Source organism: Fomitiporia mediterranea, assembly GCF_000271605.1.
Source record: "Fomitiporia mediterranea MF3/22 unplaced genomic scaffold FOMMEscaffold_8, whole genome shotgun sequence".
Lineage (NCBI taxonomy): Eukaryota > Fungi > Basidiomycota > Agaricomycetes > Hymenochaetales > Hymenochaetaceae > Fomitiporia > Fomitiporia mediterranea.
The window spans coordinates 2911651-2933220 of record NW_006760393.1 but is presented as its reverse complement, the minus strand read 5'-3'; the positions used below and the strand labels follow the sequence as shown (position 1 = coordinate 2933220).

Sequence of the window (21570 nt, the reverse complement as noted above, 5' to 3'; positions counted from 1 at the left end):
GCTGGAGCATCTGCGCCAACTTGCTCGGAGATTTTCATTGCTGAGCTGGAAGAGCAGCAACTTTCTGGTATCTCGAATAAGTCTGGTTCTGGGCAGCAGCAGGATGAAAGGCAATCATACCGCAGTGGGTTGCCCTTGTCATCTAGCTTAACGTGCGTGTCGAGGATACGCAGGTAGAGTGCGGATGCTACGTCTTCCCTCTTTAGTGATTTGAGGAATTTAGCGAAGTGCAGAGGATGCGGGTTCAGGTTTAGTGGGTTATTCTCTTCGTCTCCCTCCATCTCAAGCTTTCCTTCTTGCAAGTCGGCAAGCTGAGTTAGGGAGAGTGAAGGGAGTGATGCCGATCTACTACCCATGAGAAAACAGCTGATGTTGAAGAACTGTCATGGGCCTACCTTCGAAAAACACGCAGCTCGGCATTATTGTCGACGCCCCATTCTCCACCATTACCCTCAACAATCTTCCACAGTGCGTCTACGACCTCACGCTTTTCAGCCGTTCGTGCCCAGATATTCAACAGACCCTCAATCGTCGAGCGCATCACCGGGTCAGCTATTCGGCTCAGGCGGTAGTATTCCAGAAGTGCATATAGCTGAGGCGTGATGGGCTGTAGAAGGACGTCGATTAGTTCTGGCGATGGGTCTGTGTTCATGAGGATCGTTGAGAGCATTGGCACCGCTTGAGAGGGTGGTAGCACGAGAGCATTCTTGGTAATTGACTGAGCCTTTGATAATTGATCTTCTGACGAAAATGTGGGTGAATCGCCCTTCTTTACCTCGGCCAAGGAGATAGCAACGGATGGTGGGCGCGAGACAGGCTGGAAGGAGTCTAGTAAACACCATTTTATGACGCTTTGCTGAATATTGGGTCTGGCTTTGTCATCTTCGTCTTTGTGTGTCGTCAACATTCGCGACAATGCAAATGCAGCAGCACGCCTATGAGATGAGGGTGTTATATTGTCCATACTCGGGCTTAAGAGGTGCAATAGACGTGGGATCATTATCGGGTAGTATTGCTGTAATACAACGTAATGATACGTTAGTTGAACTTTCGATATAATTCCCTGGTCATTGTTGTGAAGGTGTGCAAACGAACCTCGGGTGGAAAGTTACGGGATAGAGCATTGAGAACATCTGAAGTTGACTGAAGTTTCTCTAGAGGAGCTTCTGAAGAAGAAACATCCTCGCCGAAGACAGACGAGAACAAACCCGCAACACCATCAGGTCGTAGAAGCTGCTCGGTGAGAAGAATTTTACAAATTCTCGATATGTATAATGGTTTGGTATGCTTCCTCATAATTGAGCCCAGTGCTGTCATCGACTGAGCAGGTGGAAAGCTACATTTAATTACTGGCTTATTCAGTCTGATCCCCGGAGTAAAATGAGGATATGAGCCTACCCATTTGAGAGTCGCGATACGAACGGCTTGAGATTCAGTGCTGATGGGATGTCGCTCCGCACATCATTAGGTAACCACCCGAGGCAGATGCAAGACCTCAACAGATCGGCAAATCCACGATTCAGCACTGTCAACGCGACATGGGTTGTAGCTGAAGGGCATAATGGGCCCTCTGGTAGCTTAATCGTCTTCCCCGCAGTGCAGACTGTAGGACGATTAAAAGGCGTTGCTAGGCACCCATCGGTAAGCTTTTCGTAATTCCAGAGGTCTTTTTTGTCAAAATGAGTGCTCAGGCGGAGAACAATCTAGGAAACACTGTTTCTACCTGCACATTTTCACATCGGAACGTCCGCCTAAAGAGCCGTGTGCATCTGTGAAATACACTTGTAGGCTCCTCTGACTCCACATGGGAATAGCAGTAATCCCAGTTATGACCTGAAAAGACACCAGCCAAGCAAAACTTTACACACATGTATCCCAGCCAGCAGAAAGTTTATTAATATCTTCGGTTACTCTCCACCCGGAATGTCGACATTAGCCTCGACCTCAGTTGAAGTGACACAGCAGCAGTACCTCCGGTAAGCCTTAAATATGAGGCTATGATAGCAACGAGTCAGTCAGGGCGTCGATAGCATCAAAGGAGGATCGTGTGGCGAGATAGCAGTGCTAAGTTAAGAGACCTTGTCCTGAGTCGTCCTTGTTTGGTTGACTGCGCTGTGTCGACGATCTACCGAGGTTGTGATTGCACATCCCACAATGGTGATCATCATCATGTCCTATGTGAGCAGACAATAGCCGAAATTAGCTTCAGAAGAATAGGAGATTGAAGTAATTAGGAGATTCGTCATAGCCATCTTGCCTACGAAAATCCAAATGTTACACGTGATCAAAATTTGTCTTGTAAGGAAAGTCTTTGTCATGCGTCCTCTCCACAGTGTCCACACCTTACACCCGTCCTACCTACGGAATGTCTTCAAGCTCTCACAGCTTCCCTAATTGTCTTGCTCTCCTCAGTTCCTATGCCGGCCATACCTTTCTCGAAGATGGCTAGGCCTCCAAAGCTGAAAGCTAGGATCCTAATACCAAGGGATAGTCAACGCTTCATCTCATCCCAGGCAAACAAGTCTCAAGTTTCCAGTGCTGATACTCATGCCGAGGAACAGTCTCAGGCCGAACGTACAAGCGACCCATCAAGCAGCTCAAAGACCGCTAGTAGACCAGCCATAAACACAGGCAGTGCAAAGCTCTTCGTCGACGCTTTCCTCGAAGAATCCTCTTTTTCAAACTCCAACACATCCGAGCGGGTGGCCCGTCTTGTCAAATCTCACACTCAAGAAGCAAACTGGGATGGTGAGGAAAGGATACAAGATGCAGTACTTCGAATGCTTGTGGATAAATACAAGCCCCTTCGAGGTCCTACTGTAAAGAGTGCAGATGAGAAGTTGAAGGAGAGATCACCTGTCGTTCAATCATCTCCTCCTTCACCTTTGCTCCTGTATATGAAGCGGCATTTGGTGCTTCAACTTCTGCTCCCACATCGGCCTTTAGCTCATCTACTTCGGCGTCGGCATTTGGGCAGCCTTCCTTTGGCCAATCTGCATTCGGCCAACCGTCAAAACCTGTCTCTGCGTTCGGTCAGCCTTCACAAACGACTTCGGCTTTTGGACAACCAGTCCCGACTACTTCAGCATTCGGACAACCTGCACAAGCTTCAACGTCGGGATTCGGTCAGACTTCACAACCGCAATCGTCCTTTATAAAGCCTGCAACTGGCTTCGGAAGCAGTGCTGGTGGAGGATTCTCTGCATTCGCTGGTGGTGGAACTTCTGCCTTCGGTGCTGGGGCGCAACAACCTCAAGCTCCTGATTTCGGACAATCAGCGTTCGGCGGTACTGGGACCAATGCTGCCGCAGCACCAACAACATCGGCTTTCGGAACTCCTAGTGCACCATCAGCCTTTGGGCAGACTTCTTCATCTGCTTTTGGTCGGTCTTCACAGCCCGTATCTGCATTCGGCGGGGCTGGAGCTGGAACAAGTGGTTTTGCTGCAGCTGGTTTACCACCAAAACCGAAAGTTGGTCCTCCGGATTTCGCAGCAGCGCTTGCTGCAATAAAGGTTGAGCCTGGGAATGACAAACATGATGGGCTATTGCCACGAGATTACGCGGACAAGTTACCTGCATCTGTGAAGGAAGCGTTTGCCGCTCCGCGCTTTGAGTGGGGGAAGATACCTGAGTGGGTTCCACCTGTCGATTTCCGTTAGACTTGTTTTCGTTATCTTCCCCCTTTTTTGTTTCGCTATATCTTTTGAGCATTTGTTTGATACCACCCAATGTACTGATAGTATTTCTCATGGGTATAATCACATACCACTCCTACACTCTATGTCATATATGTCAACGTTTCTTGGCCATTGTTCTCATTTTAATTACAGAAGCAGTTGAGCCATGACTCAGCAGCCTTTTTGTTGTGTGATTTCAGCATTTGGCAGGTTAAGTTAGACAATATTGTCTATGGTGAGCCTGCAATTGGGAAGCCTGCAAGGGTTTTGGATTCTAGTGTCTGTAGCAAGCAAAGCAAAGCTCTTCAGCCACCTTGTAAGAAACTGCTGATCAATCCAAATTTGTGTGTCTAGAAATTAGTAGAATCACCAAAGTGAAAAGGCCTACTTAGGTAATTGCCTGCTGAATCTACTCTTTTACAAATCTGTTGAATCATTCTTTTAAACACAATCTCCAATCCAGTAGCTTTTGTGGGCTACTGATCCATAGCTATTTGCTAGCATAACTCAATTGTGAACAGGGACGTCGAATTTTTATTTCCCAAAACATCAATACAAAATATGCAGATCACCAATTTACAATCATCCTTTCTTTTTCCAAGCCAAGATGTCACCTTGCTCACCCTCACTCCCAATCATCATTCAAAACACTCAAACCAAATTCGACGGATACCCAAAGTCCTCAAGACCCACGAAATTCTCCTTGACACTCCTCGCACTCACAAACCTATAAAACAAGCCCATGCTCCCAGCCTTATCGTTTGTCCCACTCGCCCGTGCACCACCGAAGGGTTGTTGACCTACTACGGCGCCTGTGCATTTTTCGTTGTAGTAGACGTTACCTGCTGCGTTGCGAAGACGGTTTGATGCGTGGAGGAGTGCGCTGCGGTCGGATGCGAAGCTGATGGAGAGGATTGATTAAATCGCGTGATGTGGATGAGGGGGAGGAAAGAGAAGGATGGAAGAGACGTACATTGAACCTGTTAGACCGTATTGGCTTGTGGAGTCGACGAGATCGAGCGTCGCGTCGAAGTCTTTATCATCGAACACGTATACCTATGAAATCATGCATATATCGAGTAAACCCAAACATATATCACGAAACATTGAATGTGACGGAGGAACTAGAATGACTACTCACAGATAGTACAGGTCCAAATATCTCCTCAACGAAAGTAACAGACTTGGGGTCCTTGCTCAGAATAACTGTAGGCTGGATAAAGAAACCCGAAGAGTCATCGGCTAAAAATATTCATTCGTATGTCAGTTGTTTGTCAGACTCCCTTCAATATTGAGTAGTGGAGAAAAAGGTCGATGACATACCGCTCCCTCCGATGAGGATTTCCCCACCGGCATCCTTCGCCTTCTGGATGTATCCAGTAATCTTATCAAACGCGGGCCGTCCACTACGATTTCATATCCAAGATATCCAAGTCCAGAACCAATGGGGGAAAAAAGAGCATACATTCAGCTTCTGCTCACGGCATCTCTCGGAAATGAAAAGACTAGAGTGAGAAGAAGAATACATACATGACAGGGCCCATGAAGTTCGAGAAGTCCGTGACAGAGCCGACCTTAATCTTAGCAACTTCCTGGAGGAGCTTGTCTTTGAAGCCATTGGACCAAAGAGAGGAGGATACGTAGAGACGGGAGAGAGCTGAACATTTCTGGCCTGCGTGTCGCAAAGAGTGACGTTAGAGGAAGATTGGATAGGGTGTTGATAGAGCTCACCTTGGTACTCGAATGCGCCACGGACAGATTGCATGACAGCATTCGTTAGGTCCGCCGACTCGTGTACGACATGGAAGTTCTTCCCACCTATATCAGTCCGATCATATTATCAAGGACAGGAATGAATTCCACAAATCAGTCAGTCGGCTCCTTTTTCAATCCAATAAAATATCTAATAGGAAAGTACTTACCCGTCTCACCAACGATCCTCGGATACCCCCTATATTTATCCAAATTCGCTGCAATGTCTTTCCACAAGCTACGGAACACATGTGTACTTCCCGTAAAGTGTAGTGCAGCAAAGTCACGATGTGATATGCACTGCTTCACGACCTCGGGTGGCGGTCCGGGTGTGAACTGGATGACACCAGGTGGCAAGCCTGCTTCGACAAGAATCTGATAGGTGAGGTAGTTTGCATAAGTCGCCATTGGTGAGGGTTTCCAGACTACGACGTTTCCAACGAGTGCCGGGGCTATGGTTGATTCGTACGATTTAGTTAGTCAAATGTTAGACTTCTTTGGATGAGTGGAATAGAAGAGAACGGACCTCCAGCTAGGTTTCCGCCAATAGCAGTAAAGTTGAACGGCGAGACGGCAAGAACGAAACCTTCCAAAGGTCGGTACTCAACGCGACTGGACAGTAAGATTGGATCAAGATAATGTTAATAGGACGCTCGGAGATGTATCAAGTAGTACGTACTTCCAAACACCCTTGGAGTTCTTAATCGGTTGTTGTTGATACAACTCCTCAACATACTTGACTCCAAATCGGAAGAAATCCACAAGCTACATCATCATCCATTGCCACAAATATCAGCCCACTCCATCTTTAAAGAAAAGGAAGGGTACAATTAACGAACCTCAGCAGCGGCATCAATCTCCGCTTGCCATGCAGTCTTCCCCTGTCCAAGCATCGTCGCAGCCATCAACTTATATCTATATTTCTCCGATACCAAATCCGCTGCTTTCAAGAAAATCGCAGCACGATCCGCCCAAGGCATCGACTCCCATCCCGCCTTCGCAGCAAGCGCACCTTCAATTGCGGCTGCAACAGTAGCCTCATCCGCCTCATGGTATTCGCACAGGTGCTTGGCGTGTGAACCTGGGAGAGATTGCTTTGCAAGCTTTCCTGTTTTTACCTATAACATTTCGTCCATAAATGACGAGAAATGAGGTGCATACAGTCAGCAAGCTGATGACTACTCACAGGCTTTCCGTTGATTATGCACGGCACTTCAAAGGGAAGTTCTTGCTGTATTTGTTTCAATGCTGCTTCAAGACCGAGCCGCTCCTCAGAGCCAGGCGCATAGTGCCTCTACGATAATCGATAGTCAGCAACTTCTAATCCGGACATAGAATACCCATCCTAGTTTATTCTAAATGCTTACCATAGGCTCATTCTCGACAGCAGGAGACTTGAACGTAGCTAACTGTGCGTTCATCTTTTGTCAATATCTGCAAACTTAGACTCGATGAAGATGATGGTGGTTGAGACGAAGAATGAATGTCGGTGCATCGGAGCTTGGTGAGTGGAACATAAGCACATGTGCGCCTTGGGTTCGGAGACGCGGCGCGTCGGAAAATATGGGTAAACAACTTCTACTATTGGATAAACTATACAAAAGGCCGCGGAATTATCCGAATACAGTACACCGGATGCTACATAAACCAAGATTAAAAGGAAAGAGAAAACTTCTATCGTGTAGTCATGAAATCGATCATTGAAAGCTCGTCGAGATTGCCGATGTCATACACTAGACCCAGAAACCAAAAGAACCAAAAGAACGTGTCTAAATCATCGCGGGAAGCTCGTCAATGCGCTTCTTCAGCCCCTCAAGGAACGCATACGACTCCAATATCGATCCTGAACAACGTTGACAGCCCGTCCGACCTGATGCTGCGAGAAACGCCATCGAAAATACCACATCCGTCGTCGGTCTTGCTCGTAGTTCCTCCTTCGCTTTTCCGACAAACTCCGTCCACCAGCGAGGCGGACACAAGCTACCATAATGCGCTGAGTTGCACTGCATACATTTCACATCCTCAAGTACTGCAGACTCAAGTACACGTAACGCTGCATCGGCACGTCGTCTGTGGAGATCCAGTAGTCGGTGATATGACCATGCAGTTATATATTTGAGGTCGTCTGAGAGTGGACCGTCGAGTACGTTGATACGAAGTGTATAAGAGGATGCGACGCGTGCTTCGGATTCGAGGTCGTAGCGGCATGCAATCGCATATACGCGTGTTGGTTCCTTTTCGACGAAGGAAGGAGTAATCAAGAGGCGACGTAGAGTCTCAATAGCCCTCAGCATATCATACTTCATTGCGGCGCCCAATACCATCGAAACTTCGTCGAGAGTCTTTATTTCTGGGCCCACTCCGGGGTACACGAGCTTGAGCAACGTGCCCATGACTTCAGCCGTCTCGGAAACTTCAACAACAGGTACAGTGCCACCTTCCTCCGTCCCAGACTGTGGTAAAGAGAACATATCCCTGAAGAACGGTGACGCCTCCGCCAGTATACGGCGATATACGCCAAAGCGGACTCCATCGCATGTCTGGAGCACAACGTCTGCATCAGGAGCGTTGAACGGTTCGTAGTCCTGCATTTTGGCTTCGCAATGGCGATCGTTGGCTGGTGGTAAGTGGTAAGTGAGGTGGCACAACGCAACTAACCGAAATGGCCGCCAGACCGATAGTGTTTTATGAAGCTGAGCCATATGTAGCCAGCTCCTGTGTTTAAAACCAGCCCATGCCGAAAACGAGCATCACGGATCCAGACGCCACTTAAACGTTTCCCGCGGCACAAGGTATGCGACGACTAAAAGACGTTGCTGGGCCGCAGTTGGTACGCTTTTTGCAATTCCGAAACATTTTCCAACCAGATGAGCGCTCAGGCAAAGACAATCTCGGACACTGCGCTTCTAGCTTGGTACATTTCACACCGGAACGTCCGCCTATAATTCCGTGTGCATCCGTGAAATTTGTCTATTAGCTCCTCAAACTCCACAAGTCAGCAGCAATAGGTCTGGATGTGATATAGAAAGACACGAGCCAAGCAAAACTTTACACACATGTATCCCAGCCAGCAGAAAGTTTATTAGTATCCTCGGTTACTCTCCAACCGGAATGTCGACATTAGCCTCGACCTCAGTTGAAGTGACACAGCAGCAGTACCTCCAGTAAGTCTTAAATATGAGGCTATGATAGCAACGAGTCAGTCAGGGCGTCGATAGCATCAAAGGAGGATCGTGTGGCGAGGTAGCACCGTAGCAGTGCCAAGTTAAGAGACCTTGTCCTGAGTCGTCCTTGTTTGGTTGACTGCGCTGTGTCGACGATCTACCGAGGTTGTGATTGCACATCCCACAATGGTGATCATCATTAAGTCCTGTGTGAGCCGCCAGCAGCCGGAATTGATTCTAAATGAATAGGAGATCGAAGTAATTAGGCGACTTCGTCATAGCCATCTTGCGAAAATTCAAATGTTACACGTGATCAAAATTTGTCTTGTAAGGAAAGTCTTTGTCATGCGTCCTCTCCACACCTTACGCCCGTGTCCTACCTGCGGAATGTCTTCAAGCTCTCACAACTTCCCTAATTGTCTTGCTCTCCTCAGTTCCTATGCCGGCCATACCTTTCTCGAAGATGGCTAGGCCTCCAAAGCTGAAAGCTAGGATCCTAATACCAACGGATAGTCGACGCTTCATCTCTTCCCAGGCAAACGAGTCTCAAGCTTCCAGTGCTGATACTCATGCCGAGGAACAGTCTCAGGTCGAACGTACAAGCGACCCATCAAGCAGCTCAAAGACCGCTAGTAGACCAGCCATAAACACAGGCAGTGCAAAACTCTTCGTCGACGCTTTCCTCGAAGAATCCTCTTTCTCAAACTCCAACACATCTGAGCGAGTGGCCCGTCTTGTCAAATCTCACACTCAAGAAGTAAACTGGGATGGTGAGGAAAGGATACAAGATGCAGTACTTCGAATGCTCGTGGACAAATACAAGCCTCTTCGAGGTCCTACTGTGAAGAATGCAGATGAGAAGTTGAAGGAGAGGCCACCTGTCGTTCAATCATCTCCTCCTTCAACCTTTGCTCCTGTATATGAAGACGAAGGGGATCCCTCAATATCACAAACAGCATCAATTTCCTCTGTAGAGTACCATCCAAACTGGCAAACCCGCGCCTCAGAGCCTCTCCTCCCTGCAGTTGAAGGACACAGACCCTGGCACACAACATTCACCCCTCCCTCCAGTGCACGTATAAAAACAGGGACCTTCGCACCTTCCAGCGCTCGTCGTTCCACCCTCTCTTTAGATGGTGATGAACCAATCAAACAAGACATCAGTGCAGCTCGACGAAACGCAAATGCTCAACGCCTCGGACGCGCTCGAGAGTCTACACTCGATTACCGACTTGGTCTCGCTCGACAAGGAAGCAGAGAAGGACATGGACATGGACATGGACAAGGGAGGCGTCACATGCCTGTTGGTATGAAAGCCTGGGCAAGCCTTGTCGAAGAACGAATCGAACGTGCACGTTTACAAGGACAATTCAAGACTATAAAAGGACGGGGGAAGCCACTTGAACGAGAAATGGAGGAGAGGAACCCGTTCATTGCACGGGAAGAGTTTCTGATGAATCGAATTGTGCAGAGGAACCAGGCTGCACCGCCGTGGGTTGAGTTACAAGCAGGTTCGTATTTTAATTTCATTTTATTTAACGTAATATTGCACTTTGAGAATATAATTTCTGACTTCAGATTTTCATTAATGTAGAAGTCGAAACTGCGATCCAAACCTTCCGAACCCTCCTTCAACAAACCTGGACCCGTCGTCTGATCCTTCACTTAACTTCTCGCCTCCCTCTCTCAAGGCTCTCCTCACTCACCCTCGAAGATATCCGATCCATCCGAGATACGAACTGGGTAAATCGCGAATCAAATTACCACGCCTCCGCACTGGGAGAAGTAAACGAAGTGGTAAGGAGGTATAATGGTGTTGCGCCATATTCGGTGCGCAAGCCATATTTCGTGAAGGAGGCGGAGTTGGAGAGGGTGTATTGGGCTTGTGCAGAGGATGTGCTTGAGGGTGTGAGGGAGAGGTTGAGGAAGGGTGAAGTTACAGGTGGAAAAGTAAATGGGATGAATGGAGGGCGGGATGAGGATGAATGGGGCGGTGTTGGTAGCGGTGGCGGCGGCACCGGAGCAGGAAATGGAAGAGTTGGAAACAAGAGGAAGGGAATGGGTATTTGGGAGACGTTATGTTCCTGGGTTGCTAACACTCTTCGGACTTGACTGACTGTAGCGCATTAACAGAATTTAGAAGTAGAATTTTGTATCCTTACTTCACTGTATGCACTAACAAAAACAATTAGTCACAGCACTGCTCGGATCTTCATCTTTCATTTTAAGTGGCAGTGATTCACCTTTCTCTGCAGCAGGATGGGATTGGATGGACAATTAGGGCGACAAAGATTCCGAGGGTGTGTACAAATATGTGCAAATCTATTTGCGTCCGTCGTCGATCACCAAAACTCCCTTACACCCCGTAAAAGCCAGAATATATGCACCTAATTAACTGGAACTCTAACAAAGTTTAATTGCTCAACGAAAAAGAAGACGAACACTGACAATATGAAAAACGTAGCAAGGCATTCGCTCGATACTTTGTTTTTATTTGTACACCGGGAAGGGATTGATTGATTTGTACTTGGAAGCATCAGAGTAAGCAGCCTCGTTGCTACCACGCTCCCTGCACACGGCTAGGCCCTTGCCCGCTGTACTATTCCCTATAAAATCGGAGTTGTCTGCGAGCTCTTCGTTTCCCTCCATCTTGACTTTCTATTGCTGTTGTCGACCCTCGTCTCTCGTGTTGTATCCCTGCAACTACCCTATCCTAACCTCGAGACCAAACAGCGCCTAAGTATCTGAACACCTGATTGATTAACAAGGAAAGATGAGCAGCGACGACGAGATTCATGTGAGTATTTCGTGTCGTCCTCGTGTGAGGCGATCATCATGAGTGTGGATATGAAGTGCTAATAACTTTAAACACGGTGGGTTGGTGATACAGCCTGGAGACATCGTTGCGGTCAACCATGGCATGTACGGACGTAAGGAAGGCCTCGTCATTGGTTCTAGCATCGACTACGCCGTACGTCCTCTCTTTCAGTTCTAGCGATACGTGTTACTTACCGTTGAGGTGATGTAGGGTCGACAAGTGGTAGAGGTACAATTTGAGCCGGGTGAAGTGTACAAGACGTGGTACCCGAATGTGCGACGAGTGCGGCGGACAATTTCGTATAGCAATCCGGCGAAACACCGTACGGTCGAGAGGACAATTTACTGGTGATCAGCGATCCCGTCATCTTCCGTCGACTCATCCCGTCCCCTGGTCAATGGTTTCTGGTCTCGTGGCGAACCGGATTTCTTGCAAATGCATACGCTGTACAATAAAAGTCTAGCTTGACTGCTTATGCTTTCTTTTACTATTTTCTTTCCTTTTTCCTACTTCCGTCGTTTTGTTTTGTTTGGCATTTGGATTTTCTGCTGCTTGGAGGTGGTCCCTGCTGTTTACCCTGTACATCCTGCGTCAAGCGCACAGGTTCCCCTACAATATCCCTCGTCTTGGCTTGTCATCCCTTGATATGTTGTCCGATGAGGTAGTTGTATGTACAAAGGACAGGCAATCAAATGTGGTTTTTATTAATAATTGACAATGAGGCGTGGCAGTACAGGACTCGTGAGCAGCTGCTCGGGTAATCACGCTGACCCAGCGATGTCCTGTACTTGTTACTCTATTACATGCAAGACCGCTTCCGTACCCTCCTCGCTCGGCTCTCCCCTCTTTCCGCTCACTTTAATTCATATTCATCATCCGAGTACTCATACGCATACTCCAACAAGTATAGCTCGAACAACGCGGGTTTTTATTTGTACCTGCTAGTGCAAGTTGCGCCCCTACTTGTCCTTCTCGGACTCCCTGCGCTTGCGCTGTTCTTCCTCCATTGTGCTCGGCGGCGCACGAGTGGATCTGCTGTTCGGCGTTTGGGAGGAAAGTTAGTGTGGTTTGTGTGTATGGTCCTTGAGACAGTCTTTGGCGTCGCGATTCCGCTCCCGTGGGGATGGGGCGCTGGTTCTGGTAACGCAGATGCTAATAGCGGTGAAGGCAAAGCTGGGGACGATAAGGAGAAGAGAAAGAAGAGGAAGGAGAAGGGGTGGAGGAAACGTAGGAGTAGTCAGTCTACAGGTATGTTTGTCTGCCTCTTTGTCGGTCGTCGAGTGGGAGGCTCTGACGTGTGGTGTGTGGATAGAAGTGCCAGACAAGGAGTCGGAAGAGTCGGATGACGATGAAGACTTGTACTATCCCGGGCTTGTCAATATCTCTGGGACATACTGCTTTCTCAATTCCGTGCTGCAGGTACGTATAGTGTATCTACACCGATATTGAATAGTAGATAATAATGACGTTACGCCGCGAAAAGGCTACGGCGTCCCTGGCATATCTCCAGCCGTACCTCGACGCAATCCACACACGCGCTGTTGACTTAGACGTACCCACTCCCGTCGTCGACACCCTCCAAGGAACTCTCCAAGGTGTGTAATCCCTTCCACGCACTCACCGAACGAGGCCGTTCTTCCCACTTCTTCCTGCCACTTCTTCTCTTTGCCGAGCATAAATATATCCTAACTAATTTCTTCTCTTTCGTTCCAGCGCTGAACACACCCAAGTCGTCTCGCTCTTCTCTCCGGCCTGTACCGATGATCAACGCACTATCGCAGCCAGCGCCGGGCACGCGCGGCCGTTCGAAGCTCTTCGCATCGAGAGAACATCAAGATGCGCAAGAGCTCTTTCAGCTGCTTTCGGAGTGTATCAAGAGTGAGGCGCAGGCTGTCGACGCTGAGGCTCAGCGGGATCGTGGACTCGGCTCGTTTGCTTCGTCTTCCTCCTCTGCTTCATCATCTTCGTCATTATCGTCGTCGTCGACGTTAAGGGGCACAGACGATGGAGAGGTAGAATTGAGTTCAACGGGTGTGTTTGACGGCTTAACTGCGAATCGAAGAAGCTGCGTCGCGTGCGGATATACAGAGGCGGTAATGCATTTTGCGTTCGCGACGTGGTCGTTAGCATTACCCGCAGCAGGGTTCGGCGGGTCCTGTGCTTTACAAGAATGTCTTTCCGAATATACAAGACTGGAGTTATTAACGGACTGTGTATGTCGACGATGTTCGATGCGCGCGACTTATGCTCGGGTACGCGAGGAGGCGGAGCGTTTGGCTGAGGTGACGCGTGCTGGTGGACCGTCTGCGACGAGTCAGTATAAGAAGAAGAAAGCGAGGGAGGCGAGGAGGATGGAGAAGCTTGTTAGTGCTGCTATTGAGGCAGGAAGGATTGAGGAGGATATTAGGGGTGTTAAGATGGAGAGGGTGATTAGTTCTGCGTCGACGAAGCAGGCTATGATTGCGAGAGTGCGTGTTTTATTTCATTTATCTTTCTGTATATTCGGTCAATATTAATGTTAATTATATGTATGTGATGTTCGCAGCCACCGAAGATCCTCGTCCTCCACCTAAACCGCTCCCTCCACTTCGGCGGTCCTTACTCCTCACGCAACCCAATCCGCGTACTCTTCCCAGAAATCCTAGACTTAACACCATATACAACCTCAGGCCAACTCTGCACCGCGCCTTCCTCTCCTATCTCTCCCCCGCCACCACCGACTGTCTTGAGCATTCCGCGGAGTACGACGCCTACACAGGGGTTATATACGACGCCGAGAGTGTTGTATAGGTTGAGTGCGGTGGTGGCGCATTATGGTGCGCATTCGTTTGGGCATTATGTTTGTTTTCGGAGGAAGCCGAGGGTTAGTAGAAAAGGTTCTTGGACGAGTGGGACGGCGAAGATGGGACAACCGAGTGTACCGCAGATGCCTTGTCCGTATGGGTGTGAGTGTACGTTATGTACGACGTACGGACCTGTTCGCGATTCTCCAACCAGCTCCTCCACCTCTGACAATACCGATTGTGAAGCAAAACTCCCGACGTACCGTCCACCTAAACCTGGGAAAGGATGGCTCCGAATAAGCGACGACGCCGTTGAAGAATGTGGAATGGAACGTGTGTTAGCGGAGGGGAGCGGCGCCTTCTTGTTGTTTTATGAAAGAGTGCAGGTTCAAAATCAGAGTCATCCGAGTTCAGCATTTGGACTTCCCCAGTCCTATCCCTATCAACAACTGCAAAACGCTAGCACGGTGCCGAGTTCGAGTATTCGAATAGACGGGATTGGACATCCAAGCGGAGTTGGATTTGGTGGTGGTGGTGGTGGTGGTAGAGGGTTGGGAAGTATATACCAACACTTACACCTTCACAATTCCAACGCTAATGCACGCGGGACACCGAGGAGTTCTGAAGAGACTGTTCGACCCGCGGACGTGCTCTCTTCTTCAACCAACTCTTCCCCTTCCCCTTCCTCGTCCATCTCAATTCCCTCTTCCATCTCTGCTTCCGAGAGGGCTGCAAGTGTGAGTTCCAGTGTGAGTAGTAGCTGGAGTGGATCGGGGAGTGGATGGAGAGATAGAGAGAAGACTGTTAGGCCGAGAGTTGTTAGGAGGACGACTGCGGGGAGGAGGGAGAGGAGTCGGGAGGTTGAAGAGAGGGTGAAAGGCAAGGAGAATGAAAGCGAGAAGGGGAAGGGGAAGGGGAAGGGGAAAGGAAAGGAGGAGGAAGTGCTGGTAAATGAAGAGGATAAGAAAGATGAAGTGACAAAGAACGAGGAAGGAGACGGAGCGTCGTTGGAGGGCTCGAAACCGACGATCGACTCGATCCGATTTACACACAGCACAGAGAACGGAAGCAAGCCTGATGGAAATGGGTCAGCAATCCCTCTATCTCTTCCGAACTGTCCCTCGAACGAGCTGGACGGGGATGCGCGACAAGTAGGAACTGGTGAAGTTGATTTGGATTCCGTATCGTTGTTATCGGAGAGTATTGTCAAAGTGGAGTTACCTTTGCCTTCTCCCCCGCGTACGCCGAGTCCTGGTCCCGGTCCCGATGCTATGTCGAATCCGCGTCGAGACACAGAGAAGGAGAAGAGCTTGTCCTCGCCTGTACGAAATTCAACCAACCCTGCTTCTCTGCCTTCTTCATCCTCTTCTCAACCTCAACCTCAAAACGGCCAACGTCCGACACAAATTCAAACACCCCGTACACCATCACCTACACCCTCTCCGATCCCTTCCACTCCCTCCCCACCGCCCTCTCCAGCTAAACGAAAAACAGCAAAGAACAGAGCTCGCGCGGCAAGGAAACACTCAACCAACCCTACCTCTTCCCCTTCCGTTTCGTCAAATACCAGTGCGAATTCAAGTTCAAACTCCGGAGGAAGTGGGATGTTATCTAGACCCAGTCCAGCAGACCGTGCGGCAGCTCCCGTTCCTGCTGCTGTTGGGTTACGTGCATAATTCCATTCTAGCCCATTCATTCATTCTCATTCATACACTCGAATACAACTTGAGTACACGTATTATGCGAATGCCTGCTTGCTTTTTTGCTTTGATGTACATATTACATACGTACTTGCATTTTTTCATAGATTATGTGAATTCGTTCGCTGTACACTTTTCTGACACAGAAATAAATCGATTCTCCTGCATTTCTGTTTTGTTCTTATAAGCTATTGGAGAGCTAGGATGCACGCGTATCAATTCCATTCAATACCAAATATAATAATGAGCATAGTTATGTGTGTATATCGAATTCTCTATCATGAAACATGATTACAGATTAATTAGCACTTGGAACACATATTTTGATGAGAGTGAGAAATTATTGTAGGAAGGGGAAAAAACTTCCAAGATATATTGATGACCACCGCAGGGCTCGAACCTGCAATCTCCTGATTACCAACTTGTTTACAACCTATCGTAGTCAGACGCGATACCATTTCGCCAGGCGGCCATTCCTTCGTCTTTCCTAAAATATAAAATCACATTCGACTTAGGCAAGACAGACATATCTAAAACTGAATGATTATATTGAATTAATAGTATTAACAATAATTAAGTGAAAATGAAATGAGCGTGTGAGAGAGTATTAGTATTTGATGTGCTTTTTGGTTATGTATAATTAGTTAATGATGATTTAGTTCTTTTTGTTCTGGGAAAATGAATGCTGGCCGCCTGGCGAAATGGTATCGCGTCTGACTACGATGGAATACCATCACCCATGTTTAAAGTAATCAGGAGATTGCAGGTTCGAGCCCTGCGGTGGTCATAAACTCTACATGATTAACTATTTTTGTAGAGTTCTTTTAATTGCAAGTGTAGCCAGCCTTATTTCTTCTGCAAATATGTAAAATGTAATGGAAGCAGATGTCCTTCGAGTTGATTTCATTTTTGATATCCACGTTAGCCATGCAGTGACTGTCATATCCGTTTCCACAACTTATACTGCCAAGATTTATTTCTACCAGAACAACTAGATACAAGAAATGATACATGTCGTATATCTAGCATACATATTACTCTGTCTATTGATCGAAAAACCAAAAAGCTCCGCAACAACGAAATGAAATCGATATGGTATGGAAGATTTCAATGGTATTCAAAGAAATCCAAGAGAACGTCATGCATAACCTGTATTGCCTTCTTCATAACGTCGTACTAGACAAAGTATTTATCTTTAGTACTTGCACTAGCAGAAAAGACATAAGCGGAACATACCTCAGCGTTACTAAAAGCAATACGGAAATGGCCCTCGGCCTCTTGTTGGATTTCGTCCGTTGCGGCAAACATCCATCCTGGCCCGATGAGTACGCCTGAGTCTGCAATTTTCGTCCAAAGCTTGACTTCGAGAGTTGCTTTATCTTCTGGGGCTCTGAATGATGGGTGGTTCTCGAAGTGGATCTTCAGCTGCAAACGTAGTCGAGGTTGTTTAGCGAACGTTTGTCTCGGAAAGGAAGAAAGAAGTGCGTACCCATACGAACATTCCCGAAGACGGCGGAACAAGACTGAATATCGGCTTCTCGCCAAATGCAAAGTCTTGCTTCTCCGACGACACGTTGTTTGCACGACTCTGAGAGCGAGTACGTGGACGAGCAACAAGTGCCGTGCATCCTGCCCAAGAGCCCTGCGCTACGTACATAGGCCGAATATCGAAGTACTCCATTAACTCGTCAATGAAGAAATCACGGCGTTGCGTGTATTCTGCGCGAAGTCCGCGCAGCCAGCGTACGTATCCCCGGAAACCCCATTGTTTCGTCAAGAGCTGCGTGATAATTGACTGACCGAAACCACATGGAGCTTGCGTCGACGTCTCGCCTTGTCGTTCGAGGCGTTCTGCGAAGCGTTCATTGCATGTGAACCAACCTAGTCGTGAACCTGGGGCGATGGTCTTTGAGAAACTATCTAACCGGATTACACGTCCTTGGTAATCAAATTTGAGGTAAGATGGTACAAGGCTAGCGATGAACTCGGAGGCTTCGTCCCTTGACTTCAACTCCAGTGATGCCAGGTAGTTTCGGGTGCCCTTCGGGATGTAGGGACCCTGCTGTAAGAAATAGTATGGGTCATCCTCGACGATAATAATATCTGAATTTAGTATATAACATAATTTATAAGATATGTATGCTTGTACATAATTTAAGCGTGCTCACCGAATTCTATACAGAGATTGTATATCTCCTTCTTTCTAGTCGCGCCCATAGTCTAAGGAAACAATCTTAAGCTTTTATTTTCAAACAAGTAGTTAACACTCACGGCACCAGTTGGATTCTGACCAACAGGCACAGTATACATCAAATGAGGCCTCTTCGCACCTCGAGCTTCCTCATCCCACTCCTCCAAAACCTTGCGTAGATCATCACTGCGCATACCTTCATTATCAATTTTGATAGCGACAGGCATGACGCCGTATGGTCTCGCTGACGCGAGTGCCGACGGATAAGTCCATTCCTCCGTTAAGAACTTTTCCCCAGGATTGCATAGAGTCTGCATGGCTTTACCCCATCCATCAGTATTACCAGCATGCACGAGCGTAGTAAAGTCCGCGTATTGCGGCCGATACACGCGCTTGGTGAATTCACGCATGAAGTTCTGGAGTGGGATAAGTCCCTGCGCCGTCCCGTATTGAAGTGCGACGTCGAGCGATATCTCCTCTGAAGGTTTTGCGGAGGTGTACTTCGGTATTGACATGTGTTCTGTGCGCTCTTTCTTGTTGGACGAAAAGAGCCGCCAGAACCATGATAAGCCCGAATCCGAGGAATTCGCCGGTACAGTTGCGAATGAGTCGGGAACGAGCATTTCGCCAGACAACGTCGATAGAGGGAAGTATGCTGGCGCAGGCATTCCCCCAGCGAGACTGATGATACCTGGCTGGCCGAAATACTTTGCAAGTCCCTTGAGCGGGGACGTCTGCCTAGCTTTCGATAATTCAGAAAGATGGTGAGAAAGGTCTATTGCCTTTGGGAGTTTATCGTTCATGTCCGTCATCTTGAAGGCTAGAATTCACTGGAGTTAACAGAGGTTTTCCAAGCCGTATGTTGGGGGGATAGGACGAGGGGGGAAGGGCACACGAGTACCGCGCAGCGATAGCAAGCGTGTCTTCCTACCTCTTTAGATAGCCTGTGTGAGTAAGCAGCTAAATGACTCCGTGAGCGTAAATACGTGAAGATAAATAACAATACATCAGCCGGACCGGCACGCCAAATTCAAAACCATCGTTTTTCGCGTTCAATGACATCCAGAAAATGCGATTCCCGACGCGTCGGTGGCGCAAGCGCCTACATCACGGATGTAAATCCACAAACACCGCTAATGGAATTGTTCCGTGCATGAAAGCCATGGCGTGCTTTCAACTCGAGTTGACGACTTCGGAAACTTGACAATTACGTTTACGTAATGATGTGAGTAATGATCGGCGTGGCTTGGAATTCCGCAACGTCATGACGCGTGCAAGGACTTTCGCTCGCAGTCATGCACTTCTCTTAAGTTCCAACGTGCTGCTCTTACGTTCTCAACGAGACTCTACATTGACAGAACGTGCATAATGTCCTTCTACCAACTTGATCGTTCCTGGCCTGACTCTGCCCCTTTGAATCTTGTATTGAAAGCTGGTACTGTCATTTCTGGCAGCGACTCATCTGAAAACAAAGTACCTAATCCCAATGGTCTTCCGGATGTGCTTCGTTCTCGACTTGGAAAATTTGATGCCATTCTTGATGGTGTCTCCCGCGAACGTCCTTTAGAACTTCAAAGTCTACAACTGGAAACTGCTTTTGCGTCGCTCCACGTACTTGAACGCGTTCATACTATCCTCGCAAATGGCGAGGCAGGAAATGCCAAGGATTCTCAGTCCTCGCCTCAGATAGGCATGAAGGACCTTTCACAGCTTCAAACGCTCCTTTCTATCGTATTCAACTGGGGAATAGATCCACTCCTCTCTCGAGCTTTACCGACAGTAACCAAAAAGCCGGTGCGCTCAAGCGGTGTTCCGCCAGACGCGCATATCATCGACCTTACGACTGCGAATGAAGACTTTACACTTCTCTTCGAGATTACGAACCGCTTGCTGAATATCATACTACCAGAGGGCCCATTATGCCCTTCGGCTACAACACACGTCGCGTTGACAGTGCTGAATCATGGATTTGCCGATCTGTTGAGGTCTTGCATCTGCCTCGGGTGGTTACCTAATGATGTGCGGAGCGACATCCCATCAGCACTGAATCTCAAGCCGTTCGTATCGCGACTCTCAAATGGGTAGGCTCATATCCTCATTTTACTCCGGGGATCGGACTGAATAAGCCGGTAATTAAATGCAGCTTTCCACCTGCTCAGTCGATGACAGCACTTGGCTCAATTATGAGGAAGCATACCAAACCATTATACATATCGAGAATTTGTAAAATCCTTCTCACCGAGCAGCTTCTACGACCTGATGGTGTTGCGGGTTTGTTCTCTTCTGTCTTCGGCGAGGATGTTTCTTCTTCAGAAGCTCCTCTAGAGGAACTTCAGTCAACTTCAGATGTTCTCAATGCTCTACCTCGTAACTTTCCACCCGAGGTTCGTTTTCATACCTTCATAACAATGACCAGGGAATTTTATCGAAAGTTCAACTAACGTATCATTACGTTGTATTACAGCAATACTACCCGATAATGATCCCACGTCTATTGCACCTCTTAAGCCCGGGTATGGACAATATGACACCTCCATCTCATAGGCGTGCTGCTGCATTTGCATTGTCGAGAATGTTGACAACACGCAAAGACGAAGATGACAAAGCTAGACCTGATATTCGGCAGAGTGTCATAGGATGGTGTTTACTAGACTCTTTCCAGCCTGTCTCGCGCCCATCATCCGTTGCTGTCTCCTTGGCCGAGGTGAAGAAGGACGCTTCACCCACATTTGCGTCAGAAGATCAATTATCAAAGGCTCAGTCAATTGCCAAGAATGCTCTCGTGCTACCACCCTCTCAAGCGGTGCCAACGCTCTCAACGATCCTCATGAACACAGACCCATCGCCAGAACTAATCGACGTCCTTCTACAGCCCATCACGCCTCAGCTATATGCACTCCTCGAATACTACCGCCTGAGCCGAATAGCTGACCCGGTGATGCGCTCGACGATTGAGGGTCTGTTGAATATCTGGGCACGAGCGGCTGAAAAGCGTGAAGTCGTAGACGCACTGTGGAAGATTGTTGAGGGTAATGGTGGAGAATGGGACGTTGACAATAACGCCGAGCTGCGTGTCTTTCGAAGGTAGGCCCATGACAGTTCTTCAACATCAGCTGTCTTTTCATAGATAGTAGATCAGTATCACTCCCTTCACTCTCCATAACTCAGCTTGCCGACTTGCAAGAAGGAAAGCTTGAGATGGAGGGAGACGAAGAGAATAACCCACTAAACCTGAACCCGCATCCTCTGCACTTCGCTAAATTCCTCAAATCACTAAAGAGGGAAGACGTAGCATCCGCACTCTACCTGCGTATCCTCGACACGCACGTTAAGCTAGATGACAAGGGCAACCCACTGCGGTATGATTGCCTTTCATCCTGCTGCTGCCCAGAACCAGACTTATTCGAGATACCAGAAAGTTGCTGCTCTTCCAGCTCAGCATGAAAATCTCCGAGCAAGTTGGCGCAGATGCTCCAGCGGACA

The 21570-nt window shown here is 48.1% G+C and overlaps 9 protein-coding genes and 2 non-coding genes across 11 annotated transcripts in view; 6 read left to right on the top strand and 5 right to left on the bottom strand.

Moving 5' to 3' along the window:
• Positions 1-391: 391 nt before the first annotated feature.
• On the bottom strand, positions 392-1806 carry FOMMEDRAFT_30296 (uncharacterized protein; the record flags this gene model as incomplete). Its single annotated transcript, XM_007268874.1, has 4 exons — positions 392-1015; positions 1096-1336; positions 1399-1703; positions 1738-1806. The coding sequence occupies 4 exons, from the start codon at positions 1804-1806 to the stop codon at positions 392-394; spliced, it is 1239 nt and encodes a 412-aa protein (XP_007268936.1).
• Positions 1807-2154: 348 nt separating this feature from the next.
• On the top strand, positions 2155-3750 carry FOMMEDRAFT_148093 (uncharacterized protein; the record flags this gene model as incomplete). Its single annotated transcript, XM_007268873.1, has 3 exons — positions 2155-2178; positions 2334-2893; positions 2947-3750. The coding sequence occupies 3 exons, from the start codon at positions 2155-2157 to the stop codon at positions 3659-3661; spliced, it is 1299 nt and encodes a 432-aa protein (XP_007268935.1). The 3' UTR covers positions 3662-3750.
• A 449-nt stretch (positions 3751-4199) lies between these two features.
• On the bottom strand, positions 4200-6901 carry FOMMEDRAFT_142213 (delta-1-pyrroline-5-carboxylate dehydrogenase). Its single transcript, XM_007268872.1, has 12 exons — positions 6799-6901; positions 6618-6725; positions 6271-6549; positions 6111-6196; positions 5958-6043; positions 5602-5883; positions 5411-5497; positions 5210-5351; positions 5003-5085; positions 4821-4921; positions 4653-4735; positions 4200-4580 (listed from the first exon to the last, which is right to left on the bottom strand). Exons 1-12 carry the CDS (start codon positions 6850-6852, stop codon positions 4331-4333), a joined length of 1641 nt encoding a protein of 546 aa, XP_007268934.1. The 5' UTR covers positions 6853-6901; the 3' UTR covers positions 4200-4330.
• A 299-nt stretch (positions 6902-7200) lies between these two features.
• FOMMEDRAFT_88353 (uncharacterized protein) lies at positions 7201-8022 on the bottom strand (the record flags this gene model as incomplete). Its single annotated transcript, XM_007268871.1, has 1 exon — positions 7201-8022. The coding sequence occupies one exon, from the start codon at positions 8020-8022 to the stop codon at positions 7201-7203; it is 822 nt and encodes a 273-aa protein (XP_007268933.1).
• A 1192-nt stretch (positions 8023-9214) lies between these two features.
• FOMMEDRAFT_44419 (uncharacterized protein) lies at positions 9215-10506 on the top strand (the record flags this gene model as incomplete). Its single annotated transcript, XM_007268870.1, has 2 exons — positions 9215-10106; positions 10190-10506. Coding segments are annotated over 2 exons (1209 nt in total), but the record flags the coding sequence as incomplete, so codon positions are not given.
• An 862-nt stretch (positions 10507-11368) lies between these two features.
• Positions 11369-11764, top strand: FOMMEDRAFT_135816 (uncharacterized protein; the record flags this gene model as incomplete). The annotated part of the gene is made up of 3 exons (XM_007268869.1): positions 11369-11392; positions 11486-11566; positions 11624-11764. The coding sequence occupies 3 exons, from the start codon at positions 11369-11371 to the stop codon at positions 11762-11764; spliced, it is 246 nt and encodes an 81-aa protein (XP_007268931.1).
• Positions 11765-12216: 452 nt separating this feature from the next.
• Positions 12217-15872, top strand: FOMMEDRAFT_158806 (cysteine proteinase; the record flags this gene model as incomplete). The annotated part of the gene is made up of 5 exons (XM_007268868.1): positions 12217-12661; positions 12726-12832; positions 12897-13008; positions 13127-13881; positions 13959-15872. 5 exons carry the CDS (start codon positions 12217-12219, stop codon positions 15870-15872), a joined length of 3333 nt encoding a protein of 1110 aa, XP_007268930.1.
• A 403-nt stretch (positions 15873-16275) lies between these two features.
• Positions 16276-16368, bottom strand: FOMMEDRAFT_t57. The gene has a single exon. It is a non-coding gene; the product is annotated as a tRNA-Arg (tRNA).
• A 215-nt stretch (positions 16369-16583) lies between these two features.
• On the top strand, positions 16584-16683 carry FOMMEDRAFT_t59. The gene has a single exon. It is a non-coding gene; the product is annotated as a tRNA-Arg (tRNA).
• A 179-nt stretch (positions 16684-16862) lies between these two features.
• On the bottom strand, positions 16863-18946 carry FOMMEDRAFT_169725 (PLP-dependent transferase). Its single transcript, XM_007268867.1, has 5 exons — positions 18168-18946; positions 18065-18116; positions 17386-17999; positions 17133-17321; positions 16863-17072 (listed from the first exon to the last, which is right to left on the bottom strand). Exons 1-5 carry the CDS (start codon positions 18897-18899, stop codon positions 17004-17006), a joined length of 1656 nt encoding a protein of 551 aa, XP_007268929.1. The 5' UTR covers positions 18900-18946; the 3' UTR covers positions 16863-17003.
• Positions 18947-19773: 827 nt separating this feature from the next.
• Positions 19774-21570, top strand: part of FOMMEDRAFT_126746 (uncharacterized protein) — a gene marked incomplete at its 3' end in the record, with an annotated part of 3771 nt that continues 1974 nt past the window's right edge. The window contains exons 1-5 of the mRNA XM_007268866.1: positions 19774-20168; positions 20231-20471; positions 20552-20716; positions 20801-21171; positions 21222-21446. Of these exons, the coding sequence (XP_007268928.1) occupies positions 19780-20168; positions 20231-20471; positions 20552-20716; positions 20801-21171; positions 21222-21446 (1391 nt within the window). The remainder of the gene's footprint in view (positions 20169-20230; positions 20472-20551; positions 20717-20800; positions 21172-21221; positions 21447-21570) is intronic.